Source organism: Clarias gariepinus, chromosome 24, assembly GCF_024256425.1.
Source record: "Clarias gariepinus isolate MV-2021 ecotype Netherlands chromosome 24, CGAR_prim_01v2, whole genome shotgun sequence".
NCBI classification, from domain to species: domain Eukaryota; kingdom Metazoa; phylum Chordata; class Actinopteri; order Siluriformes; family Clariidae; genus Clarias; species Clarias gariepinus.
This window is the reverse complement of record NC_071123.1, coordinates 8,458,644-8,474,974: the sequence shown is the minus strand read 5'-3', so window position 1 is coordinate 8,474,974 and position 16,331 is coordinate 8,458,644. Positions and strand designations below refer to the sequence as shown.

The 16,331-nt window shown below is 38.6% G+C and overlaps 1 protein-coding gene across 5 annotated transcripts in view; it reads right to left on the bottom strand.

Moving 5' to 3' along the window:
- Positions 1-16,331, bottom strand: part of cita (citron rho-interacting serine/threonine kinase a) — a 97,597-nt gene that overhangs the window by 9,310 nt on the left and 71,956 nt on the right. For 2 of the 5 annotated variants that reach the window (XM_053485550.1, XM_053485554.1), the window contains exons 25-39: positions 15,941-15,994; positions 15,638-15,835; positions 15,223-15,552; positions 14,388-14,492; positions 12,855-12,995; positions 11,729-11,836; positions 10,949-11,144; positions 9,367-9,534; positions 9,066-9,089; positions 6,427-6,564; positions 5,534-5,714; positions 4,688-4,779; positions 3,091-3,195; positions 2,370-2,539; positions 1,158-1,202 (exon numbers count right to left, since the gene is read on the bottom strand). In XM_053485550.1, coding sequence (XP_053341525.1) covers positions 1,158-1,202; positions 2,370-2,539; positions 3,091-3,195; positions 4,688-4,779; positions 5,534-5,714; positions 6,427-6,564; positions 9,066-9,089; positions 9,367-9,534; positions 10,949-11,144; positions 11,729-11,836; positions 12,855-12,995; positions 14,388-14,492; positions 15,223-15,552; positions 15,638-15,835; positions 15,941-15,994 — 2,055 coding nt within the window. The remainder of the gene's footprint in view (positions 1-1,157; positions 1,203-2,369; positions 2,540-3,090; positions 3,196-4,687; positions 4,780-5,533; positions 5,715-6,426; positions 6,565-9,065; positions 9,090-9,366; positions 9,535-10,948; positions 11,145-11,728; positions 11,837-12,854; positions 12,996-14,387; positions 14,493-15,222; positions 15,553-15,637; positions 15,836-15,940; positions 15,995-16,331) is intronic. The other 3 variants (XM_053485552.1, XM_053485551.1, XM_053485553.1) reach the window with 3 other exon arrangements.

The following is a 16,331-nucleotide window of genomic DNA, read 5'->3' as shown; positions in this document are numbered from 1 at the left end:
GAAAGATATGTGTTGGCGGAGCAAGAAAACTAAATAAATAAACAAACTAATCATAATCTGTTGAAAATAATGGTTATATAAAAACATCGCCACACTTGAGGACGTGAGGCAATGCTGATATTCAGTACAACTTTACTCCCATGTCACCTCTCCCTAAAAAACATCTGATTAAAAAGTAGTTTATAGTGGGGAAATAAGCTCTTACTTGGATTATCAACATCATCCTCTCAACAGTATCAGCCTCATCACCTGAGCTAAAAGTCACTACTGGCATTTAAACACAAGCCTCATCATCTCTTCACTCCACTGCTCATGCTAGCATCGGTGGGGGAAAAGCGCTGAGTCATGCTATCAGTTCTGCCCTGTTGACTAAAGTTCTAGTCATTAATGTCTTAACATTTAGGTCATTTTAAACCTTGTCATCTGTACACTCTGGTGTGTTTTGGTGATGATCTGATGGTGACGTTTTGACAGCTGGTCTGTGACTACAAACTCAACAGAGTAGGCTTAGGTCAGTTTTGCCAAGACATGTAAATATTCAAGAACTTGCTCAAACTGTGAGGAAAACACATTTATCAAGGCAGACTGACTGTTTTTTTTTAACTCTGCCTGATAAACTGCATATACAATAATCTTTGTGGGCCAAAGCAAGATTAGAAAGCATCCTAAATAAAATAATTTCCACATCATTTCAATAAAATGCATTTCGGTTTCTCTGAAGAATATATAATATAAAATATATTCTTGGCAAAAAAAAAATGCATTTGATCATTGATTATTTTCTTATCTGCGGTTTCATGTTTTAGCAGATTGCTAAAAACAAATTGCCCTACAGTGAATACCTTTAAACAGTTTATCATTTAGAAAAGCCCTCTCCTGCTCTTTAAGACCTGAAAAGATTGTTGCAAAAACTATTACGCAGCCAACTACTATCAAAGATATTGTGCAGACTTGTGTTTTTTATGGACATTTAAGGACAAACAAAAATGGCAACATGCCCGGGGGGGAGACGCTGAGTTTGACACCCCAACTTTACTATTTGAAGGGGTGAATGTGTCTCAGATGGGTATTTGCTTGAGCACGTAGAAGGAAATGAGCAGGACACAATCCAAGCAGCAGGCAAACGCAAATAAGCTGGAGGCCTGAAAAGGGTTTACCTGTACTAGTGGAGAGAGAGGCTTCTGTCGTTTAGCTACACCTGCCTACAATGGCGATCATACAACACACACGTTACAAATCACAAGTTAGATCGGGTTGGATTAGGAACACACAAAGTGATGAATTAGAGGTTATAAATGGAACTAATCATACAGTGTCAGTGGTGTGACTGAAAACAATGCAATGTTAATGATGTATATTAAGGGGGGTTTCCCACAATCCAAAATGTCTCAAGGTGATCTCAAGATAACAGGAAGATCATCAGAAGGTTCTTCAGAGTTCAGAACAATGTTAAACTTTTAAATAGTCCACTTCCAAATCTCTTAATAAAACCAACCATAAACAGCGTGACCTAATAGATACAGACAGACTACACTGCTAAAGGTGAACTTCATTACAGGTTCGCAGATTCTGTAGTCACAGTGATAAGATAATAACGTTAATAACAGGTGGAGAAGTCACGGCAGTTTTTCTGACAGTTGATAGTAAATCACTTAACAGTGTAGTCAGTACTTCCAAAAAGTATAAATAAATTGTGATATTTAAAATTCATAGAAAGTTATTGACCATTCAGAAGTTTGTCACAATTAATAGCTTAGTCCTATATGATTCAGTACATCTTAACATTTATAGCCAAATCGCTTGAAGCTTAAGGCATGTGATGTTACGAGCTGAGCTGATCAAAAGTCATCAAGGATTTAAATTCAGGACAATTCTGCATGCTCTAGCAAAATGTTTGGGAATGTGGGACAGCCCCATATGTCACAGGTGTGGAATTTCATGCTTTGAAGGTGTTAATATGTACTGTAGAGTTTAATCCCATCCATATTTAGTATGCTAGTGTTATTCTCCCTCCTCCTTCCCAAAATAACTGATGGGTTTCAGTGAACTCAAGGGTGCTTTGAAAATTGCAATCCTGCCTGGATTAACATTTATGCAGCTCTATAAGCAGATGTTGCATTTTTTTTTTTATTCCTGTTAAGTGTCAAATTGTATTGTTGATAAACTGGAAACCCATAATAATAACAAACATAAACAAAAATATTGCAACAGTTCAGTGTTACAGGGTAAATAATGTATGATAATACTGCATAACCTAAACATGGAAGCTGAAGCTAAAAGTTTTAATATACAAGATACATACAAAGATTATATAACATATCAACTTTAAAATTATAATAGGGCTATAATAATTATAAAAGCCTACTTACTGCATCAGACTCAGATTTTTCACGGGAGCTCCTGCTGCCAGCCACCACTGACTCCAAAACAGCCACCCAGCGCTGTTTATCAGGGAAACTCGGGGCCATGAAGTAGAGCGACTGACCTGGCCAACATGTTGTGTGCGGATGAGACTCAAGCTTCAGCACGTATGGTATATCTGGACATACACACAGACACTGTTTAAAAATGTTCTTTTTGAGAGTTGTGAATGAGTAAATAAATTACTATTCTATCTGTTGTCGGTTATTTGTCTTAGTCAAATTGCTCTCCAGTTAAAGAACCTATTTTCTGCATTGTAGCCAGACTGAATAGTTAACTAAGGAAGCATGTTTCAAGTACAGTTACTTGTCAGAGGACTGTGATATCAGTGTTGCTATGGTTACAAAATCCTCTGCTCTTCTTCTTTTTTTTTTGTGCTCTTCTCCTGTTTTTTCAGATGGACAAACATGCATCTCATTATACATCTAAGCAGTTAAGGTCAAGAATTCAACAGCTTGGTGGTGCTGGGGTTTGAACCCATGACCTACTGTAATCACTTAACCACTGAGATACCTCTGCCTCATATGTTAGTATATCAAACTGACACAAACTGAAATGCAATCCAATCTAAAGGAATTTAATGAACAAGATGATGTTAATAGCCTAAAAAATCTTTTAGGCTATTAACATCAGGTAATAGCCTGATTAAAATCAGGTTCAGACCCGAACCTGACTTTGCAGTGTTGATGAGCTCGGAAGCTCCCACAGCTCCATGTACCGTCACCTCACCATCAGGCAAACACAGTTCAAACTCCTCCTGTGGCTTCACGGAATCTGAAATACATACAGATTCATACAACTACATACACCACATCGGATCATTTGATCCCTATGATCTGACAACAGGATTTAAACAAGACGCCCTTCCTGATGCAACACCCCCTTTTTCTAACCGAGCTTGGGAATAGAACTGATGTATGGGGCAAAGGGTTAAAGCTCAAATGCCAGCTATTACTTACACTATTTTCACAGACATGATTTTTTTACTTTATTACAGGTTATGTATATTTCCAAGAAGTCACAGTTAGTTTGTTTTAAGCTCGATGATCACGGCGTATGTAGTTAGAAACTAAAAATGGCAATCAAACAAAAGGTCGCTAGAGGCAATTTTACCTAACGAGCTTAGCTGGAATAATGGCTAATCAGCTCAAAGGCTAATCAGGTTGACTTTTAGATAATAAGGAACATAAAAATAACAGAGTATGCTGATATAGAAAAACAGTCAATAATAGGCTGAATTAAAGCTCAAAGCGTTTTATTCCTCTTGTATACTAAAACAATTATCCAGCTATGACAATTCTTTAGATTTATTTAAGAATATTTTTCATTTACAATGCAGTTGCATTCAATCTTCTCTCAAACTGAACTCTAATGTTGTACACCTTGTAATCACTGTTTCTGTTTATTAGCACCCAATAACTATTGAACTTCATCAGTGACTTTACACAGGAAGACGCCTGGCGAAATACTAATACCAATGATTCTAAGAGGATCTTACAAGGATAAACACGGTTTTGGGAGAAAATGTAATGTCCCTATATGAGAACAGTAGGATTCAATGAGGTTAATCTTGTGGAATGTCCATAAAATAGTTGTTTTATCGCATTGTCTTAATTTTGACAGACAAACAATTTAGCTTGTTTGTTCACCATCCATCTTGACACTAGAGAATCATTTAAAAAATGGCAAATAAACTTCTCCTTTCAGAAAGGTTCAGCATATCAGTAATTCCATTAATTTCTGGTTAATCTGTTTGTTATTTGACGTATAGTTGCACTGGGTACATTGTGTTGTATAAAAACCTTTCAATCAGACTGTAGCTATAGTACCGGAACAGCCATGTGCAGTTTATCCTAAGACTAAGTACAGTGCTGCTGGCATGCTGCAGGCTGACTGAATGCACCATTGCTGCATGTAATGCACAGTATAGTTTTGATAGCCTGCTATGACAAATGAGGTCAAACTTTCCAAATAATTTATTTAAATTTGTTTGTCTTTTAAGTCTGTTTATTTAACTGCATTTAATCGCCTATTTATTTCACATTTCTTCTTCATGACATTTGTATTCTAATATTGTAATAATTCTGCAACACAATCTGTAACCTTAAACAGTTCTTAAATCAGTCAGTCTTGCAGGACACCTGTTAATGCTCACTGCTGTGGTGTTTATTTTATTAGTATATATGCACACTCAGTGCATGCATACACTCATGATGAAATGCTGCATATACCCATAATTCACACATACACCGACATTGTTACACACCTTCTCTGGGCTCTGACTCGTAGATTGAGACTTTAGTTCCATCCAGAACTACATACTTGCTCTCCCAGCCCTGCTGACCGCGTTTCCCATTTCTGCAGAGTGAACACGATGAATATTAAAGATAACAATTTAATTTACAGCAGTGTGTGTTATGCAAGTGTGTTGTATAAGAGAATATCTAATGTCTTTTCTCCTTTGCAGCTGGATTGGTGCATTGTGGACATACACTGCTATGATGCTATGACACAAAGTTAAATCTAACTGCACAATATACACCAATCAACTACAACATTAACACGAAAAAATGAACATTCATTATCAATTATATAAAAAGTAAATTCTGGCCATGACAGAAAAGCACCAGAACACTACCGCACACAAAGAATGCCCAAGCCCGTACACCCAGCCTTCAAACTCCCCAAATCCCAATCCGATAGAGCACCCACTGGATGCACCAGCCAAACAAGTTCAATCCACGCAGCCGCGCCTCGCTTAAAGGATACACTGCTTTAATGTTAATGGTTTAATGTTATGGCTCATCTGTGTATAATTAAATTATAATTAGTTGGAACTAGTGAAATTTGTTTGTCTGGAAGTGCAATTATTGTATTGTTTTTTTCTATTTCTTTTGTATTTATACAAGGTATTGTCCCTACTTTTTTATTAGCACAATTTTTTAAGAAATTTCCCCACTGTGGGACGAATAACGATATATCTTATCTTAAACAAAACAAAATAAATAAATAAAACTGCTCAAACAGATCAAAGTTTTTATATGAACTATAGAATTTAGACATTGCACCATTACCAGTTCACTTGGCCCTACTGTATGTGTGTTGCTCCCACCTGGGCTGTTTCATCCAGCCTTCCAGGCGTACATGTCCAGAGGCTTCTTTGACTTGCAGGGCTGGCGAGTTGGCCTTTTCCCTGCACAGAGCCTCAGAGAAGTGGGTGGCGTACTCAGGTGGCAGACCACATGTAGCAGGAAGACAGGGGGAGCACTTAGGATGGCAAAGAGTATGACATTCTGGGAAAGAGTAAGATAGCGAGAGAGAGAGAGAGAGAGAGAGAGAGAGAGAGAGAGAATGGCCAAAAGCATAGAGATTGAGATAGAAAAAAAAGTAAAAATTACAAAGTTTTGTGTAAGGAATAAAACTTGAAAGGTTTTTCTAAGAAAACAATCAATCATTTCATTTCAAGAATAATAATTGGTAATGTATTGAATATACTGACATGTACTTTTAATCCATTTGTAGTGACTTTTAATGTTGCTGAATGCATGAACCAAAGGCTGCTCATGTTATCACCTTATAGAGGTAGACAATCGTTCCCTTAAAAGACCTGAAGACACGTTTTAGGGAAACTTATTCTAACTAGAATGCTAATTAAATATCTTCTCTATCTATCTATCTATCTATCTATCTATCTATCTATCTATCTATCTATCTATCTATCTTTCTATCTATCTTTCTATCTATCTATCGTCTACCATACGAGTCTACCCTTGTTGCAACTGGAACAACTGTCAGGGCTGTGCTAGTCATAATAAATTAATCCACATCATCTGACCAACCAGAGTCAAGAACGATTTTATACAACATACAACTAAATATGTACCTTCATATTAATTAGTATCATCATAACCTTTCCTGACCTTTTCACAGGAAAAAAAAACATCTGTAACACTTGGTAAAAATACATTTTTAGTAAGTACAGTAAGTGCAAAGTTAGAAGTGTACCCAGACATGTCGCAGCCTGTCTGCCAAAGTGCACAGTGTCCAAGCAGACTGCACATTTGGCGGCTCTCATGTTAAGTCCCACTGTAAAGCGGTGAGGAATGTTATGGTGCATCCTCTCCTTTACACGCCGCCCGTACTCTGAAGAGGAAGAAAATGTCAGTGAGAAAAAGAAAACTAAAGAAAGTGCATGCTGTACTAGAGGCAAATACATAAACTGTAGATGAATCGACTGATTGGAATTAGCTATTAGCCAGAGCATGTGAAATGAGATACTGAGCATGTCATGTTAGTGCTCTAACCAGGAGTGTGGCTGCATGCCTACCCCAACTATAATAAGTAAAATTCATGCAGACTTAATGATTTAAATCAGGAGTCTCTAAATCCAGTCCTGGAGGGCCAGTGTCCAACACAGTTTGGTGATTCTTTTTCTCAAACACAGCTGATTTAACTAATCTGTTAATTACTAGGTTCGGTTGGTGTGTTTAGGTGTTGGTGAATTACAAACTGTGCTGGTCACTGGCCCTCCAGGACTGGATTTGGAGAGCCATGATTTAAATCATTATTGCAGGTACTTTCCCAAACCATCGAGAATCTGTGTCTTACATTAATGTCTTTATGCATCCACTGACGCACAAAAGTGATATTCTGCAGATGCATTCTTTTCCTGTTCCTAAAAGAGAGAATGACAGCGCTTTCTATGTTTTGTACTTCCTAAAGCACCTTTGGTTCAAGGTAAATCTTCCTTTTACCTTCCTATCGCTAGAAGTGCAGCTAATATGCTCTGAAACAATTCAACTTGTAAAGCCTATAAATAATACACTCGCCAGTCACTTTATTAGTAACACATGTACTCCTGCTCATTGATTCGATTATCCAATCAGGCAACCATGTGGCAGCAGTGGTTATAAAACCTGGTATAATACAGTAACACAAAGAAAACCATTTCAGAACACACAACACGCTAAACCTTGAGGCAGATGGACAATAACATAAGGGGGCCTAATAAGGTTTCACTCATGTAAAAATTGGAAAAAACATCACCTCCGATTTTTCAATATTCCTGTTTTGAGGAGACTGCGCCCACTATGGCAAGTTCATGGTCTTAGCTGACAGGAATGAATCTCGATGCGGCCCTCTGTTGCATTGCTGTCACATGATTTACTGACTGGATAACTGCGCAAATAAGCAGCTCTTTCTAATAAAGTGGCTGGTGAGTGGACCGGTCAAACAAGAAAGAGGGAGACAAAAAGATTGCTCTCTACACATGCAGAGATCCGTGCACTCCAGTAAAAATAAGTAGTTAAAGGGAGGAAAAAAAAAGTAAGACAATGGAAGAAAAAGAAGAGGAAGGGAGAGAATTGAAGTCCTAAAAGCCACGTTAAAAACAACTGCCAAAGCTATAAAATAAAAAAAATAAAATAAAAAAAAAGAAGAAAAAGATGTGCAATCTTGTTTTGAAGCCAGTGGCAGGGCACTGCATGCTTCATGGAAAGACAGAGTCTATTCTCGATTATTACATCAAAGACAATCTAGAGCTTCGATGCAGAGAGAAACTGCGAGAAAGAGCATGAAGAGGTGCACTTAGTGAGAGACTCAAAGAATGGTGCAATGCAATTGGTCGAGAGAGAAGAAAAAAAAAAAACAGAGAGGCTTACTCCACTATGCACAGCCAACAGCAAACTACTAAACCCCTATGAGATCTAGACAATTAATGTTAATAATATAAGGAAATTATACACTGGAGAAAAAATCAGTCTGCTTTGATTAGTAAATGTGTCATAATCATGTTCATAAAAGGTTAACAGTTGTAATAAGGATTCTTTATGATTCAGTTATATTAAACCACTCCAGTCAGCAACACAAAAACACCTCTTCGTTTAAACTTAAGAGTAAGAAACTACTGTGAAATACCTAGCTATCCAGGTTTTGTGTGTTAAAGTTAGAAATGTAATTTCAAACTCATTAATACAGTCAAGTGCGTAAATGTTTGGAACAAACAAGCCTACATTCGGGAGGTTTGACAAAAGTATGGCATTAACTATTCAGGAATGGTGTGTGGGAATTTTTTTTACACTTACTAACAATAGTGAATTTTTTTTACACTTACTAACACTTTAGCATGGCAAGATTGGTTGATGGAGTATCTCCATGTGTTGCATTTATAGTTTTTAATTGTGTTGATCACGCTTTGATTCTAATTATTGTACTTCCACCGCCTCCAAAGACAAATATTACTGGCTACATCACAGGTTAAAACAGAAATCTAAAATGCAAATGTAAATATCAATAAAACATTTAACAAAACATCCTTAATATTTATTTATTATAAAAACGTGCATTTTGTGTTTGCACGACTTATAAAAGAAAATGCGTTCGCCTAAACAAATCAACACGCTATAATACACATGTTGCTCTAGTTGTATGCGATTTAGGGACTAAAATTTTATCTGTTAATATACTAAGAGAAATACCCCTAGAGAGGGGGAGTTACTATACAGTGCATAGCTTCATAAATCCACCCCACAAACTGTGTCTCATCAAGGAGACAAATGAGTTCACAAGGAACAGCCTTTGGGGGAAGAAGAGAAAGACAAGAGAAAAAGCAGGAGATATGGAGGTAAAGCGAGTGAGAGACTTACTTTCAAATGTAACCCTCCTCTTTTCTGAAAAGAGCAGAAGAGATAAGAGAAGACAAAAAGGTCTCAGGCTTCACAGAGACACAGAAAGAGAGGGAAGACAGCAACAGAGCACACAGGTAAGGTGAAAAGACAAACTATGTTCCTCAGAAAACACAAAGAGGAAAGAGGACAAAGTAGGAGATGTGTGTGTCAAGAGGGGTGAGGTGAGTCAAATCAGAAAATGTCAAATTACTGAGAATATATATAAAAAAAACAAAAACAAATTAAAACTTCCTGTCCCGGATCAAGCGCTGCGGCTCACCCTCAGGAGTGGACGTCTCCTTGCGTCGAGCCGAGCTGGCTGGGTTCAGTAAACTGCTCGCATTTGGCTGCCGTTCAGGAGACTTAACGATAGCCGACATAAGGAGCTGGTGACGGGCTGAGGCCGGGGTGGAGGGGGGCACATGCTCCTGGGCCTTGAAGTGAGCCGCTGGAAAGAGTCCAAAGATGATCAGTCAAATTCTAATCAAATACACAGGCACAGGAATAAAATGGAATTTGGAGGTGAATCTAGGAGACACAGACGATAAAATATAGCATGCCGTAAAAAAAATATATTACAAGATGCTTGGTATGCTACCCATCATGCCTAACGCTGTCCGAACAAATTTCACTGTTAGAGCACTCTTCACATTTTCACATTTATGGTCTCTTCTGAAAAACGTCTCTTTCTAATAGGTCTGAACAAAAATAAATTTATTTAAAAACAGTCTGGTTTACAATTATACATTTTTAAAATAATGTCTGTAAAAAGCAATATTACACCATCCTCCAAATCCACAATGCTGTGGTTGAATACTAAATGATATTCTAAAGGAATTGTGATACACAGAGCAGGTGTTAGAAACACTGCTGTTATAACCTACACTATGTATTGAGCACATATACAATAATAAATGGGAAGCCAAGAGGGATTTGGTCTGTCTTCTCTCCAAGGTGTGTGTGGGAGGGGGGAAAAAATTAAAATGTCAGATGTTTACATTCATCCGAAATCAACTAAGAAATGTACTGTAATAATAATCTAAATATCAGCAACATAGCTGAATAAAAAAATACATTTATAATAAGAAAAAAAATGGTATGTGTGATATTTTCTATTTCAGTTCCTTTATTCAGATAATAGAAAACATAAGAATGAATGCTGATTACAGTGCTACATGCATTCTCTTGTGTATACAAACATGGATTCAACACAAACAAAGGACGCGTCTGGGGGTCTGAATTAAAGAACAATGTTGAGAGAGAGTGAGAGAGAGAGAGAGAGAGAAAATACAGGCTAAATTAGTGAGGAAAAAAAAGAATAAAAGAAGAATAGGAAATGAGGTTCCCTAATCACCATGCGTCCGCAAATCAGGTGTACTGCATGACCCAAAAACATAAATGATTTTGTACACTGTATTACACGAGTTCATTACACTAGCTAATTCATTTTCCACGCAATTATTTTACTATATCAAGCTTATGGACCAATGCAGTGTATTATGGGTATTCTGAAATCACTTGGGTACATTCAGGGGTGTTTTGCAGCCTGGCTCCTTCACACTTATACCACTGAGATACTCATGCAAACCAATCAGAATGTAATATCACCCCATGGCCCTGCCTTCACACGAAAAACACACATCTTTTTCTGTTCAAAGAAAACAAGTCCCTTGGAGCTCGCAGTACAAATCAATACAGGAGTTATTTCGGGGTCAGTTATTTTCCCCCACTGCGCCACTACACTAGGTCTCCCCCCACACTCATACTAAATCCTATTTTAACCCCTGGGTACACTGATGTGCACTACAAAATGAGAGACACTTTAAATAGGTAGCCACACCTAATAAGAGTTTGCTCCTTACCCTCCTCTCGCAGGGAGCGCAGCTCTATCCTCATCTTCTGCAGGGCCTCCTCCAGCTCAGTGCACCGCGCGCGTTCCTTCTCCAGTGCTGCCTTCATGTCGCTGTACTGCATAGGCACTGCTGGCTGAACCTGTGCAACGCCTGACGCCCCGTTACCTGCGGCAACCATCTCCTCTCGTCGGCGTCCAAAAATACCCTACAGAGACCATCACATCATGCTCCTGAAAATTTCCTTTTACACACAAGAGGAAAAGATTTCCTGACATAAAGTAGTCTCATTACTCATCGTCCATACCCCTTAATCCTGTGTACAGGCCTGCAGGGGGCCTGGAGCCTATCCCAGAAAATTTAGGGCACAAGGTGTGGTACACCCTGGACAGGGTGCCAATCAATCCCAGGGCACACACATACACCCACTTACACACAACGAGCAATTTGGGAATGACAGTTAGCCTAATCTGCAGCTCTTCGGACTGTGGGAGGAAACTGGAGTACATGGAGGAAACCCACCAAGCATGCAAAGAGGAGAATCGAACCTGGACATGGGAGGTGCATTGCTAACCACTATACCACCATGTCACCCCAGAAGGTAGTCACTGAAAACTAATTAATTTAGTGCGCAAAACAATTATAATTGACTCCAACAATAAAGCTGGTAAAGAAAATTGTAATTATTTTTAATTTAAATCACACCAAGGTTACATCGTATGAACGTTTTATATAAGGGAAGATTAATCATGCTTGATAATAAATGGTGTTTTATCATTCTATCCCTCAAACCTTCTTTTTCTTGATTGGTTGATCCATCTTGGCCTGAAGGAAGTCTATGAGTTTGGTCTGCTGAGAGATGGTGCCCTCCATTTTCACCTTCTCATGAGAGTACACTGCCTAGACAGGAGAAGAAGAAAAGTGCACAGGGGAGATTTCTGAAAGCCGCTTATTTTGAGTCACTACACAGTCTGTAACTGCACACGAGAAGAGACAGCTTACTATTTGAAATACAGTATGAATGGGATAATCTGCAAGACGCCCTTTGATAAAAAATACTAATCTCCTTGTTAAAGGTATAAGCAGTACAATCCTGGTGTATCATATTCGTACACTGACATGTAAAGATAAAGTGCATTGCTATCTCTGCACCAGTTCAGACATTATCATCATCAAAATCTTTTACTTTTCTCTTTACTTGCATTTTGAATTTACAGTATTTTCAATCTGGCTCTTTTCTCATCTGTCTAATGTCTAATGAGCAGGATGATTCTCAATAACAATTCCTAGCCAATTATTGCACAGAATGCAGCATTTACCGAAATGCAAATGTGTAAAGAACAACCAGATCAAGGAGCTCTTTACTACTACTTTTATGGATTATTGATTGATTACTAGTCTACAGTAAATACTACATTAAAATGGGCATAGATGTTTAACAGAGGAAATCAGTCATCCTGACATTCAGTAAGCTAAAACACCTCTCTAGCCCCAAAAACCATCGGTTATGTCAGAGTACAGTAAATGCGCTTCCAATCTCGCTGTTTTTTTATGAGTTTTTGTGTGAACGTGATGCATTTGTGAGATTTCTGCAGAGGACAGCAAGAACAACAGATCATTACTCTATGAATTGAGAGTCTGTAGGAGAGTATAATTACAGCATGGACTCAGACAGATTGTGGGAGTCAGGATCTAGTCAGAGCTTTCGCTTCACTACATCTCGGTCTATCTCATTCTATCTAAATCAATAATACTGCATTCATCCCTGAGGAGTCTTTAATGATTCATGCCTCTCAAAGTGCTTTTGATTAGCTGTTCAGCATCGTTAGAAAAAAAAAAAGGTTAGTAAATGTTGTAACAAGAGATAGGAAGGCAATATATGAAACTGAATGATGATCAAAAGTGTGTGTGTGTATACCTGTATATTTTCCAGCTGGTACTCAAGGTCTGTTCTTTCAGTCTTCAGCAGGTCAGTTTGGTCCAGCGCCTCTTGCAGACCCTGAGTCAGTCTGAAGATATGGGTCTTCTGGAGGTCCATCTGCTGCTGCAGCTTTCCTTGCTGAGATGTCAAGCATGTACAATGATCAACTGAACTAATCACATTAACTATACACGTCTTGACAGACAGAGCTAAAAAAAAAAAAAAAAAACTAACTATCCTATGCCTATATTGTGTCATACATGTAAAAATCATTAGCAATTTTTGAAAGAGGGGTGCAGTTGAGAAACAGAACCCACAAGGAGCGCAGTCGAACCCAAGTTCACTATAATTCACTGTATGCTAACCTGAAAAGAAATCTGGACTACTTAAGAGGGAAAAAATAAGAGCTGGTCCCTGCTAACCACTGATGGTACATAAGAGACAACCATTTTAAATACATCACATAGATTACAGCCAAGGGGCAACATCTAGTTCTTTAAAGTCCAACACAAAAGTGCTATAACATGCAAAAAAAAAAAAAAAAAAAATGCCCATACACTTTCATGTTAAAATGTCCAACTTTACAATAGGAATAAACATAGTGTAGAAAATAAAAAAGCTAAATTTCTGTAATCAGGATCAGTAACCATTCCATAACAATCACGGCTTCTTTGATAGTACAGGTTTTTTTTAAATCTGTCAATCAACACTAAGGTGCATATAAGAACCACAGACATCATATTTTCCTGCTCTTAACACCGACTGTGAAGTTTTTCACCCGAAAAAAATGAGGACAATGTAAGTAATGGGGGTCAAATTCCACAAGCCTCCAAAGTTTAGCTGAGACTCTTATTAAGATTTTGCAGTCTGCGGGTTGTGCACAAAAAACATGCAATATGCCATTTTTTAGGAATTTTTAATGATTAAAATCAATTGTCATTTTTTATCACTTGAAGCATGCACAGGAAATCAACTGATCATAGACAACAATCGAGGAACATCTCATCAACAGTACAGGGACATTTAATTTTTTATGTAACTCAGTTAAAATAACGTTAAGCCATCAAATAACGTAAAAATATGGGCGAGACCTATTTGAGTGACGGCTGCATTGCAGGTGTCAAACTGCTTGCTGTCTGCATGTCGTTGGCATATACATGAATGTTAATCACCATGGTATTTAGCCAAGCTAAAGCTAAGATAGCTAATAGTGGTAACTGAGGTAAGTTCCAACCAACAGCCAGGCTCAGTTCATTCCACTCATTTTGGCCAGCTCCTGGGTAACCAGAGCTCCCACAGCTGAGCATCAAAACCACTCTCAAAAACTTATGGGTGACATCACTCAGGGTTTCTTTTTTAATTACAGCTAATAGGGACATCACGTGGCATGGTTAGCTTAATCAAATCCAAAGACTAAACCAGCAGCTGCCATTTTTTTCGGGAGAAAATGATGATAACTGGCTCTGCAAATAGACCACTAGATGAATTTATGCTGATGCAAATGCTTTTGTGTGTGTTTGAGAGACCAACCTCCTCCATCAGCCTCTGTTTCAGCTCTCTCTCAGTCTCAAGTTTCTGCTGGAGGCTGCGAGCGTTCATCTCCAACATGGCATGCTTCTTCTCCAGGTCATTCAACTGCAGGCCAGAATAGTTGCAATGAAGCTCAGACAAAAATGCTAAAGGATTTCGACATATTTTAAATGAGTTCTTTGATTTGATGCAAATCCTACAAACGTGTGTAATTCGTCCACTAACAGACAGAAGTACTTTTTTTAAGAGAGAACCAGGTGTTTATGCGTTACCAACTACATGTATATGCAAGTTACATAAAATATGGATGCCAAAAATCTTTTAGAAAGTATAAGTAAAACAGATAACCTGAACGATGGAAAGTTCTATAAAACTGAATGTGGGGTTTCGGCTTTATCTCTGTATTATTCAAATATTTTTTAACTCAGAGAAAGAAAACAACAAATATGTAAACTATTTTTATACATTTGGAATGATTAAAATAGTTCATATTATTATAAATGCATTTGACTTTTAGAATGTTTGTAAATACTTCATTATTTTAGCAGGAGAATACCAGGTGTCAGCTCTAGCACTTAGTAAGAAATAGCTACTGGGATCCATAATTACCTCAGCACTATCTAAGCATTCATCAGTTATAGCTCAGAATCTGGGGTAGAATGACACAGGAGCAGAAACTCCATTTTTAACACTAACAATCAATGTTCCAAATATAAAGAGGAAAAAAAAGAAAAAGAAAAGGAAGTGGGATTAAAAAGCATGAGTGACGAGATTGACTGAGTCAGTAAGAGTCTTATGAAACATGGGAATGTGTGTATTTGTGTGTGTGACTCACTGTATCAGACAGGCTCTCAGCTTTGAGCCTCTGCTCCTTGAGCGCCTGCTGGAGGGCGAGGATTTCAGCCTTGTGCTCGCGCACAGCTAGCTCTACGGCTTGGCGGGATTCAGTGCTGCGCTGATCAGCACGTAGCCGGTTCTGTTTCTCGTTGTCGAGAAGGCGCTGCAGGTCACGTGTACGTCGCTCCGCTTGCTCCTTCTCGTCCTCCAGGGCTGAGCGCCAGTTCTCCCACTGTCTCTCTTTCTCTAGGAGCTCGTCGTTCAGCGTCTCCAACTCCACCACTTGCTCCTCAAGCATGCTGCATGTCGTCTTCAGGGTCTCGATGTTCTTTGCACATATGCATACATAACATTGAGTTGGGGATTAAAGTGGAAAGACTTTGTATCCTGGGGTACGTGGGTGTGGAGTCTACCTGTTTCTGATTGTTCAAGTGCATCTCTCTGTCAGCCACCTCGCGGCGTAGACGCTCCACATCCTGGCTGAGCTGCAGTCGTTCCTCGCTCTCATCAGTCACCTCGTCCAGCTGTTTGGAAAGGTAGAAGTTCTGCCGGTTCAGCTCGGCATTCTCCTGGGTCAGCTGGGTCAGCTGCTGCTCCAGATCTGTGATTACCTGTAAAGATATAACACTAATCACATCCTGTTCATCAAAATCTTTCAGAATTACACTAGTATCTGGGTTTCTACTGTAGATGAAATGTATTTCAGAGCTACGTACTGAACAGCTGTCCCTCAGGGCATCAAACTTGCGCTGAATTTCATCTCTGTGAGCCTGAAAAAAAAAAATTTAACTGAGAAATTCAGCTGGCGTAGTGTATTTAAGTGGACAAGAACTATTTCACGAGTGCTGATATAGAGCATAACAGCACCGAGACATTTAACTACATGCATCACTCTGCGTCACAGGTGTTCTAACAATCACACTGTCGGTCACCATAATGGGTGAACGTTACTGGGGACCGTACTGGAATGAGGGGAGAGTAGCTGCCTGCCAAAACCCACATTCAAAACCAATCATGGAGGCACTTTCAGAAATTAGACATATCTGATGATGTTATGCCATCTTAAACAACACCTCTGAACCACACACACACATATCTATATGTTCA